Source organism: Astyanax mexicanus, chromosome 9 (genome assembly GCF_023375975.1).
Source record: "Astyanax mexicanus isolate ESR-SI-001 chromosome 9, AstMex3_surface, whole genome shotgun sequence".
NCBI lineage: Eukaryota > Metazoa > Chordata > Actinopteri > Characiformes > Acestrorhamphidae > Astyanax > Astyanax mexicanus.
The window spans coordinates 14454961-14471975 of NC_064416.1; the positions used below are offsets into that span (position 1 = coordinate 14454961).

Below are 17015 nucleotides of genomic sequence, written 5' to 3' on the forward strand. Positions count from 1 at the left end.
GCACAATTATTTAAAAAGTTTTTTTTTGCAAAAAAAATTGTGGCAAACAACGTCCGTGCTTTACCACGCCTCCTACACGTTTTTTTTCTAATCTTTATCGTAATTGCTAACAATTATAGCAACAGCCACAGACATTCGGACTATGATCAGTTTAAACTATGTGTTTTTCTTTTCTTTTCTTTTATTTACATTATATTCCACGACCTTCCTACCTGGAGCCACACCACCTGCTCTAAGCTTAGTTTGAACTTTTTTTCCTTTATAGTTTATTTGCAAGTGCCCCTTCACTTGGATTAGTTTTTTCTTTTTTAGTTAATTTTATGTGCAATTTCTTTTGCTATAAACCCCTGTAGTAGAACCCCAGGATTAGTTTTAAAATATATATTTTATTTGAAAATAATTAAAGCGAGTTTCATTATCGTGTGTTTGTTCTACAAGTACTTTTTTGCTCTTAAACCTGTATGTGTAAATTATAAACCAATCCTTGAGCAGGAGGAGGAACGTGATTGACCATTCCCAATGCAGTAGGCGGGGTTTGTTAGAATAGAGGTGGAATCTAGATAAATAATTAAATAATAAATATAGAGCGCTGTTCGCGCGTGCAGCATCTGTTTATTCCCCATGTAAATTCCCATAGAGAATAGATCATCTTCACGTCCTGTACCTTCTCCTTTCCCTCTCGATAGTCTCGTGACTCGGCTGTTCCGTGTAAAAACATTGTTTCTCTGTTTAGGATGGTCTCGTGTAGCTCCAGTTTTAATGCTGCTCATGGCACTGACGTCACGCCTTTTCTTGCGCAAGCTCTAGGTATGTTTAGCGTCGTTTCCATCATCTTTATTGGTTAGAATGCGTTACATGTCCAAATAGCTGTGGATACCCCTTCTAATGAATGCATTTAGGTGCTTAAATTTGCTCCCACTGCAGACACAGATGTGTAAATTCACACAAACACAGCTTGCCTATTTGCTGTAAAGAAGTAAAAATAAAATAGACTCAAAAACTCAAAACTGTTGGCACCCATGCCATGCATGGTCTATTATGGAAAACAAGAAGCAAAATGATTATTATTCATGTTTTTGTATCAAGTGAAAATATAAAAAAGGTTCTCTGCAATGATGATGCTCTATCCAGTACTTTTGGGATTAGTTGGTTAGTTGGGGATCATCCAACACTGTGACCTCCTAAATGCACTTGTCATTGAATGCAATCAAATTACATCACAGCAATGTTCCAAAATGAAGTAGAAAGCCTTCCGTGGACAGTTGAGATATTTACTTCAACTAAAGCAAGATAAACTACTTTTGTGAACACCTTTCTATTTAGTGCATATAAAAGGAAAAGTGATTCTGCATAGGAATTTATTAATGTGTGTATTTTAGTAGAACCAACAATGTGAAAAGGTTTTCTCAAGCCTAATGACTTGGCAACAAGTATGTGTGAGTGAATGAGTGAGTGTGTGTGTGTAAATGTGTGTGCCAGTGTATGTGCCTACTGGAAGTGTGTAGTATTCTCTGTGTGTAGGATGTGCACTGTATGCACTTGGCAGTGAGTAGGATGTCAGAGAGGTACTGCCCTGTGAGAGGAGCTATTATTCGATGAGTACATGATTTTATAAGACCGTGTGTGTGTGTGTCTGTGTGAGAGAGAGAGAGAGAGAGAGAGTAGGTCTGCTGCTGAGTAATGCAATGTGCTGAGTTTCTGTCGTGTTTTTTTGGGAGTGCATGCTCTGCAGGCAGGGCCTGTGTATGTGCCGTGTCTGCGTGAGAGAGTGTGTTTATGGTGGTTATTAATGTTTTTGTTGGAACTGGTCGACTCTGTTGATTTGTCTTATCTGTCTTCACTGCCAGACTAATCCTTTGGTTCCTCCTGTGCCCAGACTTCCTCCTATTGTTCACTCTTAATGAGAGCAAAAAAGGAAATCACACATCTCTCTTGCACTCCCTCTCTCCTCCTCTCTCCTTTTCTCTTCCTCCTATAAAATCACTCCCTAGTTTAATGCCAGGACTCCGGTTATACCCCCAGAATTGTGAGGCACAGGAGAACGCTAAATCAGTGAAGAACTGGGAACGAACATCAAGACAGGAGTCAGGAACGAGGCAGGTGGCGAGGCAACGAGAGGCCCAGGTACATTAGTCTTAAGCTATCTGCACCTGTATGTGTGTTGGTGTGTTTTCATACTTTTAATAAAGACAATCGAATAACCTTCAATTTATTTATTTTTTTAAGCTAAAAGAAAATATGGATAAAGTTTTGGGGCATTTATTTCTTCAAAAATGTTCAGTGTACTGCTGCTAACTCTGCTGGTTTTATTATAATTTCAATATATACAGTAAGTACTGTACTGTACTGAGCTACTGTATATCATTTAATTACTATTTTATTCTGTATATAGAAATGACAGTGTGTCCTATTACAGTGGAATTCCATAAAATGTTGCTGCTACTGGAACATTGATTATGGTTAATTATGTGTTATGGTTTAAAAATGTTTTATTTTCCAGGCAGTGGTGGTTGTTATGGTGTCCCATGTGTCCCAGGTTCTTATGTGTTCCAAATTAGTTGATGTGATACCCCATGTGGCTGGTTAATGAATTTTGTAACATGTGCACACAAAGGTGTGCACAAACCTTTGCACCCTATTTATTCCTACGGGACACAAAAAACATAATCCTGAATTTCGCAATCAGTCCAAATAGTCTGGAGTTGGAATGAAATTACTATTTCTGCAATGGGAGACATTCTTTTTCTCTTGGAGTTCTTTACTTCTACCCTCGATTTACCTCCATCCAGGGTGTGTCTATCACATGATCATGTGCCTTCCCCTTTTTTTTACTCATTATAGTGTCACACATTTTTTCTAATGTCCAATCACAATTATCCAATCATAATTGACTTGGAACACCAGGGGTGTGCAACATTTTAATAAATTGTCAATGAAAATGATGCCGTATAAAGACAAAGACATGGAAGCTCAAGATAAACGGATCAGTAAATAATTTTGAGAGTCAAGTCAAGTGAGAACTTGACTTTTGACTTGGAACACAATAGAAGAGTTAAAGGGATAGTTTCACCAAAATCAGTTCTACTCAATGTTTTCTTTACCCTAAATATAACCAACTGATCAATAATTTGTTGGTGCACAAAAGTTGCTTCTTTAGTTTTGCACAAGAGCTACATGACAAATGTAGTGACCAAATATTGAAATTGTATTGGCACCAGTTTAGAATTGTGTACAATGTAGGACTGTCATTACACCCATGCATCAAACTTGTATGCTGCTTTAATGCTATGTGACATAAAAATAAACCAAAGAGTGTCACTGAGCAGAAGGGAAAGGTATGTAGTCTACATTGGATTCCAGTAGATCGAATGCTTTAAAGAGTTAAGCTTCCTTGGGGAAGTTCTGTTTACTGTAATTAAAGAAAGATGTTGAAATCCATGTTTAATCAAGCCCATTCTCCGTGTTTCTTACAGATGGAGAGGCTTTGGCTGAGAGGACGGAATGCAGTCACATGGCTTCTCTTTCTTCACTTAGCAGGCAAGTGCTTTCCTGTTTGTACACCAGTCCAATGCGCTGCCTTATTTAATTAGCATTAGGTTTGCCTACAGCATGCACATGTACTGTAAAGTCTGATGACCAAATAACAGGACTTGGTTTGGTATCTTTATAAGACCAAAGCGCTACCTGTAGGTCCTTTGATGACATTTTAGTATTGAATGGAACTTCATTACTTGTGTATTGTGGCATGCGCTTATGTTGGACCTGTTGGCCATGTTGGTAGTCGTTTTAGTAGTTAATTATTTTTTAGACAGTGGACTGCCTTAGAGATCTTTTGGATTTGATCATGGCGATCCACTCGCTGCAACAACCAGAAGCAAACCAATAAACTAAATTTGAGGTTTAAATAAGAGAGACATATCAAATTATTTCTGACCATGTTCTAATCTGCTGCTGATGTGCTACATCTGATTCAGATGTTGACTGTATGCATGTTCTAAAGTCGAAATGATGCATATTATAGTAAAAAAAAAAACGTTATACAAATAATAAAAAGATAGAATAACATATTTTCCAAAAAGTGAGGAATGATTGAAATGAGTATTAGATAGAAGGGCTCTTTTAGTTTAATGTGTTTACGCGTATTTATTTTTACCTCCATCTCTAAATACTGTTATATGTCAGGTGACAGGTGTCCTGTTTTAAACAATTTGTACATGCATTTGAGTATGAAAAAACAAAACAAAACATCAACATGTATTTTTTCTTATTTTCCTTTAGGCTATGCACTAGTGGAGGGGGGCGGTCGCTGCAGTTTGTTTGGTCGACATCACGTACACACCTTTGATGGAGTCATTTATGAGTTCCCTGGGGACTGTAGCTACAAGCTGGCTGGAGACTGCCATCACAGGACCTTCTCAATACTGGGTAACTCTACCCTGCATATAACATTCACATTCTGTTCCTACATGTTTTATGGTCAGGAGCTCTGAATGAGTTAATAAAACATCTTTCAGCACTGCCTTTGCTTCTCTTAACATCCAGGTTCCTTGTTTTGTTTGAGAGTAAGTGAATGGGTGGGAGGTGTTTAGTCATGCATTTTGCAGAAATCGAAGCCAAGCGGATACAAAATGCCTACTCTGTGACCTAAAGACAAAAGAACAAACATGCACTATGTGGACAAAAGGATTAGAGCACCTGCTAATGCTTGTTTCTTCTAGAATTAAGACTAGTAGAAACAGTTGATCCTGCTTTTGTTGGAGCAAATGTCGCTACTGTCCAGTTTAAAAGGTTTTCTCTTAGATTTGGAAACACTGCTGTGAGAAGTTGATTGCATTCAGTAACAAGAATTTTGAAGTTTGAGAAGTTAGAATGTTGGATGATTACCACCCCATCTCATCCCCAACTTTCCCAGGTGCCAATAGGTTAATGTTTATCTGCACCAGAAAGTCCAGTTCTTTTAACAGTAGCTATAGCCACAAGCATTGAAACATAAAATGTAGCTTTATATACACTGTAACCAATTCCTGTATTTTTTACAGTAAAATCATACAGTAAATATCTTTTTAGCGATGTTCTGTTGTAAAACTATAGTACGATATGCATCTTGGGATATCCTATGAAAACCGCTGTCACCTATAACTGTAATATTTGTGAGAAAAACAGGTGTGTTTAAAATATTTCGCAGGAATTTACTTTGCTTTGTTGTGAGAATAGAAACAGCCTACAAACATCCTTAATTTGCATAATGGGTTACAATATTATAATGTATTTGATTATGCAGAATAATAATGTAATGTAATACTCTATAATCCATTTACAGTAAACTACTATTCCTTGTATTCAGTAATTTGCTGTAATCTTTCTTTACAGTGAATTACTGTAATTTAGTCATCTTTTATTGGCAACTTTTTTCCCATTAACTTACTGTAAAATTTACAAGATACTTTTAACAGTGTAGGTATCTAGACTAGCTTTGGCCTTGAGCACAAATTAAGCAAATGTTTCCTCTGTATGTACATGTAGGTGATCTTTCTCATGGCAGAAGGAAAGGAGTGACTGTTTTCCTTGGAGAAACCTTCGAGTTGCATTTGTCTGTGGGAGGAGTGCTGTCACAAGGAGCAGAAAGGTAAAAAATGTGGCAGAAATATGCAAAATCTGAAGTCTGCAATCAGCTGACAATTTATTTGGTGAATTTTATTTTTTACTTTTAGAAGTTTGCTTGCAAATGTCCTCCCTTTAACCCAGCTATATCTCTTAGTTCCTGCGTATCTTAGAAAATGTGATGCAATATTTGTGGACATCTAGACCGGCAACAATAATTATTTATTTATAGAAGTATCTGAATAATAATATTGTAATATTAAAGCCAATTAAAGCAACCTTATGTTGTGCCAATTGCTAACACAGATGCATACAAACTGTTTGTATGCTGCTCCATGTGGAGAAGTGGTGCCAAACTCTTGGCACGATTTCTAAAGCCAGGTGTGGGCTAAAATGGTATAAGAGGGTCTGAAGAACCCTGACCTAATGCAATTTTCTTTGCTAGATTAAAGGTTTTTCAAATTTAATTTCTTCAAACCTGGTTTTGTAAAGAAGGAACCATGTGTTACACCTATATTTTTAATGGAGTTTGTATTTGAATACAAGTCTTTAAGGTTAATATGGTTAGCTTAAGATTCCCTGTGCTTCTGTGTGTGTGTGTGTGTGTGTGTGTGTGGCAGACTCCCTCTGCCATATGCTTCCAGCTCAGTGTTTGCAGGCTTTGAGCTGGGCAGTGTGCGTCTGTGGAGCGAAGAGTTCGGCTTCTCCATCCGCATCGACCCGGCTCACAACATTGAGCTCACACTCAGCAAACACCATGCCAACCATACCTGTGGTCTCTGTGGCAACTACAACTCTGTCCCTACTGACGAATATACTGCACAAGAAGGTGAGAGATGGATTGAGGGAAATGGGTGGATCCAGCTTCCACACAGCAGCCTAAACATCAGGACGTTAGTTTGTACTTTATCAGTGTGGGGTTAAATGCTCTGAAACTTTGTCATTCACCAAGTCTGTAGTTCAGAAGTGCACTTATCACTCTGCTGTGGTAAATCTGGCATTATCAGACACATCAATGCACACAGTAATCACAGAGATGTTGGGTATGTGGGTGGATGTGTTACAGTAATGAATATATGTGTAGGTAGAGTATGAGAATGTGTGTGTTGGGCTGAAATCAACCATACATTTTGCTGACCTCTTTATTCATTTGAGAATTTATTTAATAGTCTGTGATTTTCACTGTCAGAATATTTTATATTCTTTTTTAAATCATAAAATTGTTATATTTTTACATTTTAAATATATATTTTGATACATTCCATTTGTTCATCAACAGACTTTTCCACATTGGTTTTGTCACAGTACTGATGGTACTGTGGCAGTTTCCCAGACAGGGATTAAGCTTAGACCTGCTGCACAGCATTTTGAATGAAATAAAAAAATATATAGTCTAGGCTTAAATTAGACTAGGGTTAAACCAAACCATAAACAATAGGATAAATATTTGTATCATTTGTATCCAAGTAAGTCATTATTATCAAAATAATTGTGCAGTTATTGTCAGTGAACTATTTAATATGCTTGTTTATTGTATAAGTATTTTATGTTTGTGTGGTTTAGGTTTTTTGACAGAGGATCCATATGACTTTGCCAATTCCTGGGCTATGAATGGAGCATCAGAAGCTTGCAAACGTGTAACTCCACCAGCTCAAACCTGTAACAACACAGGAGCCTCTGCCAGGGTCAGTCAACCGCCTTTACCTGATATCCCAAGTATTTAAAACAATTTCAAATTTTTTGTTGAAAGCTTTTTCTGCATCTAAAAAAGAGGAAATGTCTGCGGAAAAAAGTAATGACTGTATAACTGTATGGATTTCCATTGGTGTCTTTAAATTGATGTGTGTGTGTGTGTGTAGGACCTAATGTCTCGGTGTGAGACCCTTCGTACCTCACCAGTGTTCCTGCATTGTGCTCACCTGGTGGACACAGACGCGTTTGCAGCAGTGTGTGAATCAGATGTGTGTCATTGTGTAGACGGTCAAGAGTGTGTGTGCCAGGCCCTGCTAGAGTATGCCCGAACTTGTGCCAGCCATGGACTAGTGCTGCCTAATTGGCACACACAGAGCCAGTGCAGTAAGTACTGTATATATTCCATATACAGCTCTGGAAAAAAATAAGAGACCACTTCAGTTTCTGAATCAGTTTCTTTGATTTTACTATTTATAGGTATATGTTTGAGAAAAATAAACATTGTTGTTTTATATTATAAACTATGGACAACATTTCTCCCAAATTTCAAATAAAAATGTTGTAATTTAGAGCAATTATTTGCAGTAAATGAGAAATGGCTGAAATAAGTAAAAAGATGCAGAGCTTTCACACCCTTAAATAATGCAAAGAAAACAAGTTTGAAGAGTTCAGAAATCAATATTTGGTGCAATAACCAAACACAGTTTTTATGCATCTTGGCATGTTCTCCTCCACCAGTCTTACACACTGCTTTTGGATAACTTTACGCCACTCCTGGTGCAAACATTCAGTGTAGTTCAGCTTGGTTTGATGGCTTCCATTTTTCTCTTGATTACATTCCAGAGGTTTTCAATTTGGTAAAATCAAAGAAACTCATCATTTTTAAGTAGTGTCTTATTTTTTCCAGAGCTGTATGTTTATTATACACTCCTTTAAACACATACACACAGATACACACCTGTAGAAAGAAAACATATTGGTTGTATTAGTATTATGATTTGTGTGTGTGTGTGTGTGTGTGTGTGTTTGATTGTATGCAGCACCAAAGTGCCCAATAGGGATGCAGTACAGTGAATGCTCTCAGGCGTGTTCTACCTCCTGTCAGAGTCTCAACATACATGAGGTCTGCAGAGAGGAATGTGTGGACGGCTGCAGCTGTGCAGGTGAGAGACTCAGCCATATATAACATACTGTATGCGGCAATGGCTCTTTAGTTGGAACACTGTGCTCATTCAGCTTTGCATTTATATTTCATTCTGCAATGTAGACTAACATTGAAGTCTGCACTCACAGAAATTCTGCATATTTTCTTAACTGTAAAAGTTACTTAGACCTGTTTTACATTGCCTGATACAAGCTAAATAATCAGAAACCCAAAATAAAATGTGTATTCCGCCCCTTTTGGTAGTGCTTAAGTTTCCATAATCTTATATTTTCCACAACTTAAGGCCAGGACAGTGTTAGGCCATTCCAGAAACCAATGTCTACTTTACCCACTCCACAACTACCTTTAATGTGCATATGTACTTTTGAAACACCAAATTGTTTTCAGGATTCAACCATTTACCGGATAGTTTGAGGTTATGCTAAAGATTTCAGAGGTAATGCTCCTTGTTCATTATTTCATCCACTTTGTGCAATGTATCAGGTCCCCTAGCATCGACACAATTAGCACGATGCTTCCACCACCATGCTTAGCAGTTAGTGCATTGTTCTTAGACTTTAATCTCTCTTCTTTTGTCCATATATCCAGTTGTTGTGGTAAATAACTTCAACAACTCGTTGTCTCATTTGACAATCTGGGAAATCTTGACAAACTTTCTTTCAAAATGTCTTTTCTTTGTTTTTGTGGTTGTGCTGCAAACCTTTAGCTCTGAGTGCATATAAAGCACCTACAATACAGCCACAACAGTATCATTCATTGTTTTGTCTTAAAGTAAAAAAATGTACATGGATAATCTTGGTTAAGTCAGGGCATAGCCAGTATTCTTTGCTTGCTATCATTGCATGCATATTTACGTAAAAATTCCATTATATGTGTTATATGTGACTGATAGGCAGTGCACACTGTAGCTACGGTACTTAACTTTTGCAGTAATGATGGAGGAAATGCATCATTACTGCCTGAAGAAAGAGATCAGTCTTATGTCTCCGGCTGCTGGGTAAAGGAACCCCCTTCAGTAATTTATTTTGCCCACTGGCCTAATTAATCCCACCCCAGGCCTGCGGCTCTGGCTTTGATCTTGCATGAGTGAATTCATGCATTTATTTTCATATATAGTAACATTAATTTTCTGTGTGTGTGTGTGTGTGTGTGTGTGTGTGTGTTTGTGTGTATGTGTCAGTGGGTAAGGTGCTGGATGGAGATCGCTGTGTTGAGGTGTCGCAGTGTTCGTGTCAGCATACAGGAAAACGCTATCCTCCTGGCTCCACCATCTCACAGGACTGCAACACATGGTTGGACTAAACACACACACACACACACGCGCACACATAAGCACTCATTATACTGGTTACATTGCTCACTAACAGCTGAGCAATATACACATGAATACATGTACTGTATATGCACTACTGTATATACACAACTAAAGTATGTCTTATTTTCCAGTGTGTGTCGCCACGGATCTTGGGAATGCACCAATGAGGAATGCCCAGGTGAGGATTCACACATTTCCTAGACACAGTCTGTCCGTTAACAAAGTGTCCCTTGATGTTGGCAGTACTAACAATAGCATTGCAATTCTATGGATGTCACAAAGCACTAAGCTCACAATTTTATTGAGTTCACAATATTATACTGGGTTCAGAATACAATATTCTGATGGTATTTTGTATGTTCATGTATGTATAGTTTGTGTTTGTTGCATCATTTTTTTCAACAGCATGATGCATTTTTTTATTTGTTGAAGAGTTTAAATGATTGAACAATTCTGGTGCCAGGTGGTTGCAATGCTGTCTCAGTTGTTTTTTTAAGTTGTTGCTGTGGTTCCCCATGTAAATGGATAACTAATTACTTGCTTTGTGGAAACTGTTCATCTGAACAATTACTATTTAGTGTAGAACCATAATAACATATAATAACAATAATAATGATTTAGATTAGACTAAGACTAGATAGATGATGATAGATTATGAAAAATTACCACAATATTTATCATTAGATAATTAATAGACAACCTCTTTTTGTTCAAAATGCACATTGTATTACATTTCTGCATTGTGACACATGTTCTAAAATTTTATAATACCCTTCTCTCTGTCTCTCTGCAGGGCAGTGTGTGGTATCAGGACAATCCCACTACAAGACATTTGATGACAAGTTCTTCACCTTTAGTGGCTTCTGCCAGTATCTACTGGCTAAGGACTGTCAGACCAACCTGTTCTCCGCTATCATTGACACTGTGCAGGTCAGCTTGTGTTTGAAATATTTAACATAAGTTTTAGAACTAATAAATGCATATATCAGTGAGGAAATGTGTTGCAAAATTGTTTGCATGTGTTTATACTAGTGTGCGGATGACCAGGATGCTGTGTGTACACGCTCAGTGACGTTGAAGTTTCATGAACTGGCCAATCAGACAGTGAGGCTGAAGCATGGAGGTGTCGTCTCTGTGGATGGCTTGGATGTTCAAATGCCATTAATCAACGGTCTGTCAGTATACGCAAGCATGATTAATGAGGCTTAGCTTGAATGTAGAGTCTAATGATACACTGCCATGGGTACAGCTAATGGTTATGTGTGTGTTTTGTGTGTGTTTGTGTGTCTGTGTGTGTGTGTATAGGACTCCTGCGGGTACAGAGCACTGTGTTGTCATCTGTGAGGCTGAACTATGGAGATGACCTCCAGTTGGACTGGGATGGACGTGGACGTGTAGTGCTCAGGGTGAGTGAGAGGCTTATATAATGATAATATAATAGCATAATAATGTGGATACATTCTGTTAATAAGCAGTAAAATTTTAATTATTACTTTTAAAAAAAGTTAATGAACTAAGAAAAAAATAAGAGATCATACTGAGGTCAGTATATTGTATGATAAGTCGATAATAACGTGATTATTTTAGCAGACCTTATTGACTATTTGCCTGTCCCAAATGGGCCTTAAGTTCTTAAGTCCTCCTTCATTGTACATGTACTGTATACAGCAGGCAATTTTGTTAATGCTGCATTTAAAAGCATGGCAGATACCATCATACTCGTCTATAATGAGCTCATTTGCTTATCTGTAGTGGCTCAGTCTGGATTACAAGCATAATTCTGCTCAGTTAAATGATTTTTTCAGCAAATGATCAAATTGGCTTGATTTTCTACTCATGCCAGATATAGTCAATCCGTCTGGAAGTGTGTAGTGTCCAAATTTTGCTTCAAATGTATTTGTATTGTGCTTTTTAAAACATACCTTGTCAGAAAACAGCTCCAGTAAAAGGACAAGAGACCCGGTAATCAAGCTAAAGACTACAGTGGTAAGGAAAAGCTCCCATAGTAAGTAGTGTGTGGGTAGCTAGTCCTAGGCAGATATCAGTAGCAGAAGGGTGAGCAGGTGCTCTGATGCAGGTAGTCCAGCAGTCAGTCTAGTGGAAAAGCAGCTGGTCTTACACAGATAGCAGGAGTGGTGGTGGTCAGTCTTCCATCAGTGTCTGTCCAGACAAGTGGCCAATTATTAACTTGGCCATAAAAAAGCCCTAGCCTGCACCAAGTTCATATTAGAAGTGAGTCCACAGTGATGTGCTTTTAGTAAGGGCTTATTCATGCCTTTGAACTCCAGAATGAGAACTGGGACCCTCAGTGCCCTCACAATCCTCACAGGCTCATGCAAATGAGGTTGCAGGACTGGAAGTCTAAAAGGAAACTTATAGTGCTGCATTTTGTGAGTCTTTCATGATATTCCCCAGCTGCTGTTGCATAACTCCAATGCACTGTGGCAAGTTAGTGATGCATTGAAATTAAGCATTTTGGTCGAAACTAAAGCCAAACAAAGAAACATTTGGTTGGATACAAATACTGAATACTAAACATGTTTTTTTTTTTTTTGCAGGTTTTTAATTTATTTTGCCACTTTTTTGCCTAAAGATTTTTTCCACATTTATTGCGATTTGATTTCATTAACAAAAACACGTTCACTTTTGTGCAGATGTTTTTGATGATTTGAAAAATGCACCAAATTGACTGTGGAAAACTGTGATATAATTTTACACTTGCTTAAAATAATTCAGTGATTCAGATGTGTTTGTGTTTATGTGTTTATGATCATACAGCTCAGCCCAGTCTATGCTGGAAAAATGTGTGGTCTGTGTGGTAACTATAATGGTAACCAAGGAGACGACTTCCTGACAGCGGGCGGGCTGGTGGAGACGCGGGTGGAGGGTTTTGGAAACGCGTGGAAGATGAATGCAGAATGTGACAACATCCAAAAACAGCCCTCTGATCCGTGCAGCTTAAACCCAAAAAGGGGTACAGTACATGCACCTACACACAAACATGCACATGCCCACAAGCACACGGATACACAAAACAAACATGTTTCAGTGCCAGTGCACCTATGATGGAGAGAATGTGTGATGCCATATGGTAGAGTGAATGAAGTATGTGGTAGCAAATGCATGATGTCATGTTTGTACCAAATATGTAACCACATTAGAAATTTGAACACTAGATGGCAGCAGATCTATGATCATTTATTTTCTGCATCTAATCGTGTTTTGCAGGATGTTAAAAAACATTATATCTTTGACCTTGACATTTAACTGGCTGTTATGAGGAAATATATTTCTTATGAGGAAAAAAAATATGTCTCATCAAATCAAACGATTGCAATTGTGTTCACTGTTATTAAGGTTAACCTTGAGTTAGATACATGAAGATTTGAATACAGAAATGGAAAGAGGCTTGATGAATTAATAAGAGGGCGGACAGATAGATGCACATTTAAATAAGTAAATATAAGGCATCCTTATAATTGTATTAGTATAATGTAAAATCAATGTTTCTGGACATCATTAAAGTGCAACATTTTGTAATGGTTAATAAATGACTGAAGGGATGGATGGATAAGTGGTTGAATAGATGAATTGATGGGTGGATAAATAGATGAAAATATTGATGGTTGGTTGGATGAATGAATGAATGGATGAATGGATGGCTAGTTGGTTGTATATAAATATAGATGAATGGGTGGATGGATGTATGGCAGGTTAGATGGATAGAAATATTGATGGATATTAATGTGGATGATTGGATAGATGAAATTATGGATGGTTCAGTGGTTGGATGGATGGATTGATGGGTGGATAAATAGATAAATAGATGGAAATATTGATGGTTGGATGAATGGATGGTTGGATGTATAGAAATATAGATAGATGGATTAGAAATATAGATGGATGGGAAGTTAGATGGATAGAAGTATTGATGGATATTAATGTGTATAATTGAATAGATAAAACTATGGATAGTTGGATGGATGGATGGATGGATGGATGGAAGGTTAGATGGATAGAAATATTGTTGCATATTAAAGTGGATGATTGGATGGATGGAAATATGGATGGTTGAGTGGTTGGATGGAAGATTGAAAAGCTAGGTTAATTCATGTTTTACATTAAACACAAAGCCATGAATACAAAAATGTGTGTGTGTTTGTGTGTTTGTGTGTGTGTGTGGTGTGTTTAGTGCGCTTTGCAGAGGAGGCGTGTGCAGTGTTGCTGTCCCCGAAGTTTGAGCCATGTCATCACGAGGTGAACCCGTATCCCTACCTGAAGAACTGCCGTTATGACGTGTGCTCCTGCGCAGACGGACAGGAGTGCCTTTGTGCAGCTGTGAGCAACTACGCAGCTGCATGCTCAGCCAGAGGAGTACTGATCAACTGGAGAGGACAGGGATATTGTGGTAACACACACACACAGACACAGAGAAACACACATGCATATTTACAACCTATAGTAAATTTTTCATAATACTGCTCTTTAACTAAAATTAACTGTGTTTGTGTTATGTTGTGTGTTAACAGAACTGACCTGTCCAGGTAACCAGGTGTATGAGGTGTGTGGGAGTGTGTGTAATCAGACATGTCGTTCTCGGTCGCTGCCGGACAGTGCTTGTCGCAGTATGTGTGAGGAGGGCTGTTTCTGTCCTCGTGGGCTTTATCTCACTGACACTGGAGAGTGTGTTCCACCAGACCAGTGCTCCTGCCACTATGATGGAGAAATCTACCAGCCCAATGACATGTTTGCTGACCACCACTCCATCTGGTCAGTCAGACACACACATACTTTTTATCCATTTTATTCATTCATATGTGGAATTATTCTGTCTGATGTGTATTTGGCCAAAACCTGTACAGTAGACTTCAGTATTTTTTATTTTATTTAATAATCCAGAGTTTCAAACAAGCCATTATGTTGATGAAATTGTAAGTAATGACCAAATAATGAGAATGATGACTTAAATGTGCCAATAAGGCAAATATGGATGATGTTCAATTTGTAAGTTGGGTTTTGGTGTAAAAATGCAGGTTTCCAACTAATTACAGCCAGTTCATTAAGACGCTAGGAGCGTAATGGTGATCTGCTTCTGATTTCAGTTACTGTGAGAGCGGCTCCATGCGGTGCAGTTCCAGTGAACTTCCAGCCTCTGTGCTGTCAGATCTTTTCTTTGATGAACCTCCACTGTCCCGAGGTACACACTACAGCCTGCTCTGAAATTCAGCACCAGATTTCCTCATCATTTCAAATGCAGCATGACGTACAGTAAAAAACTAGAGATGTTACCCACATCACCCTTTAGAAAAGAAACATATAGGAAAACTGTAAAAATATGTATTTTATATATCATAGCAAGTAATTTCCTTTTAAATGTAATGTTTTTTCACTTATGAGATTACTGTAAAAATGCTTTAAGATTATCTAACCTCTATTATGTAACATTGTGGTCACTTGAAGAAATTTAATTTATATCCATCCATCAGAAAATTTAACTTTTATCAAGAAATAAATTCCAACCATAAGCCAAATCAATCAACTTTTATTCTCACTTGGTAATACATGGAGGGTTAACCCTTATTTTATATGCAGCCAAGCATTTTCAATTTAAAGGGACTTTAAAAAATGATAATGTATGTAATGTAATGTAATGTATGCTAAAATAAGGAACTTTATGAACAAAACAATTAGAATTAAATGATGAAAGATGGAAAACCAAGCATACAATATGTTGTTTTAATTATGAATGATAATAAAATATATAAAAAAATGATAAAAATAAATGAAATAAAAAAGGAAAAAGGCCAAAATACAAAACTCAACTAAAATAACTACAGTCTGGCTGGAGGTGATAAGAAACTTAAATATTTAAATAATACAGTAACTCCAGTGAGTTTTAGAGTTTCCTGTAGTAAATTCCAGCTTGCTGGTTCACTTTAGCTAAAAGCAGATTTTCCCAGTTCAGTAAAAACTAATGATGTGCCCATGGAATAATGCAATCATTTCAGTAGATAAAATACATAAACAAGTAGGAATATTTAAAGGTAAGTTAATAATAAAACATATTGTCGCTGTCCAATGAAAAACACTTATCTCCAAAACAGCAACTTTACAGGAGAGAGAAAAAACCTTGTAAACTTTCAATGGAAGTCAATGTAAAAAGAGTTTATTTCAGATCATTTTGAAGAGTTTCTATTGGTCCGTTCATCAAGACATTTTGGCACAGTGTAAGCGACAGTTTGTTTGTTCAAATTATGTAGTAAACTCAAAATCGACAAAAATGGAGTTAAGTGTTTTTCATAGGACAGCAACGATATACATTTAAGAGGATTTAAAAGCATTTTTAAGTTGCCTGAGAGTTCTTTTTTAATGCTCTGTGTGTGTGTGTGTCTTTGTGTTTGTGCTCACTCACTGATGCAGAGCGACGTTCTGTCTCCTGTCCGGCTCCGCTGCAGCAGTTAAGGTGTGAGAGTGTGAGGGACGTGGGTATAGAATGTGCTCGAACCTGCCAGAATCTGGACCTGGAGTGTGTGAGCCAGGGCTGCATCTCTGGCTGTGTGTGTCCTCCTGGAACAGTATGTAAAGCTATTCAATAGATGAAAGAAACATTTAAATAAATAGAGAATAAAGAATAAAGAGAATAAATATTTTTTATTTCAGTTTAGAAATAATTTGTGTTTATTTACTGATATCTACTGTGTAATACTGAGTAACCCAAGTCATATTTATGATGATTACTCTACTACATCTACTACATGCTTTTTTCACTTATAATGCTCGTTCTGTATCTTCCAGTCCAAATATGCATATGTGTGTCCTTTTTGTGGGGTGACACAAAATGTACAAATTCCACTTCTTGACTGTAGGTGGAGCCCAGAAGAAGGAAATAGCAATTCTCCCATAATACTTGTTGTATTCCATAACTTTTGCACATGCCACATTTCACACTTTTTTGCAATATGTTAGATTTAATTACAGCAATAATACTTTAGAATGTACCTTTGTAAAGGATATGTTTTTTTTAATAAAACTTAGAAAAATAAAACCACATGAAATGTGACTATGGGTGCCAAAACATTTGCATAAGAAAAATGCAAACATATGTAACGCATACAGCTCTCGAAAAAAAATCTGACCATTTTCTGAATCAGTTCCTCTGATTTTGCTATTTATAGGTATATGTTTGGGTAAAATGAACATTGTTGTTTCATTCTATAAACTATGGACAACATTTCTCCCAAA

The 17015-nt window shown here is 37.3% G+C and overlaps 1 protein-coding gene across 1 annotated transcript in view; it reads left to right on the forward strand.

The window, feature by feature from the left end:
- Nucleotides 1-1971: 1971 nt before the first annotated feature.
- The window catches only part of vwf (von Willebrand factor), a 39160-nt gene continuing 24116 nt past the window's right edge, over nucleotides 1972-17015 (forward strand). The window contains exons 1-18 of the mRNA XM_022679539.2: nucleotides 1972-2124; nucleotides 3474-3537; nucleotides 4279-4425; nucleotides 5524-5626; nucleotides 6222-6430; nucleotides 7165-7286; nucleotides 7461-7677; nucleotides 8334-8456; nucleotides 9639-9750; nucleotides 9905-9951; nucleotides 10567-10703; nucleotides 10806-10944; nucleotides 11079-11179; nucleotides 12552-12747; nucleotides 13966-14181; nucleotides 14303-14543; nucleotides 14876-14970; nucleotides 16194-16348. Of these exons, the coding sequence (XP_022535260.2) occupies nucleotides 1996-2124; nucleotides 3474-3537; nucleotides 4279-4425; nucleotides 5524-5626; nucleotides 6222-6430; nucleotides 7165-7286; nucleotides 7461-7677; nucleotides 8334-8456; nucleotides 9639-9750; nucleotides 9905-9951; nucleotides 10567-10703; nucleotides 10806-10944; nucleotides 11079-11179; nucleotides 12552-12747; nucleotides 13966-14181; nucleotides 14303-14543; nucleotides 14876-14970; nucleotides 16194-16348 (2553 nt within the window). The 5' untranslated portion in view covers nucleotides 1972-1995. The remainder of the gene's footprint in view (nucleotides 2125-3473; nucleotides 3538-4278; nucleotides 4426-5523; nucleotides 5627-6221; nucleotides 6431-7164; nucleotides 7287-7460; nucleotides 7678-8333; nucleotides 8457-9638; nucleotides 9751-9904; nucleotides 9952-10566; nucleotides 10704-10805; nucleotides 10945-11078; nucleotides 11180-12551; nucleotides 12748-13965; nucleotides 14182-14302; nucleotides 14544-14875; nucleotides 14971-16193; nucleotides 16349-17015) is intronic.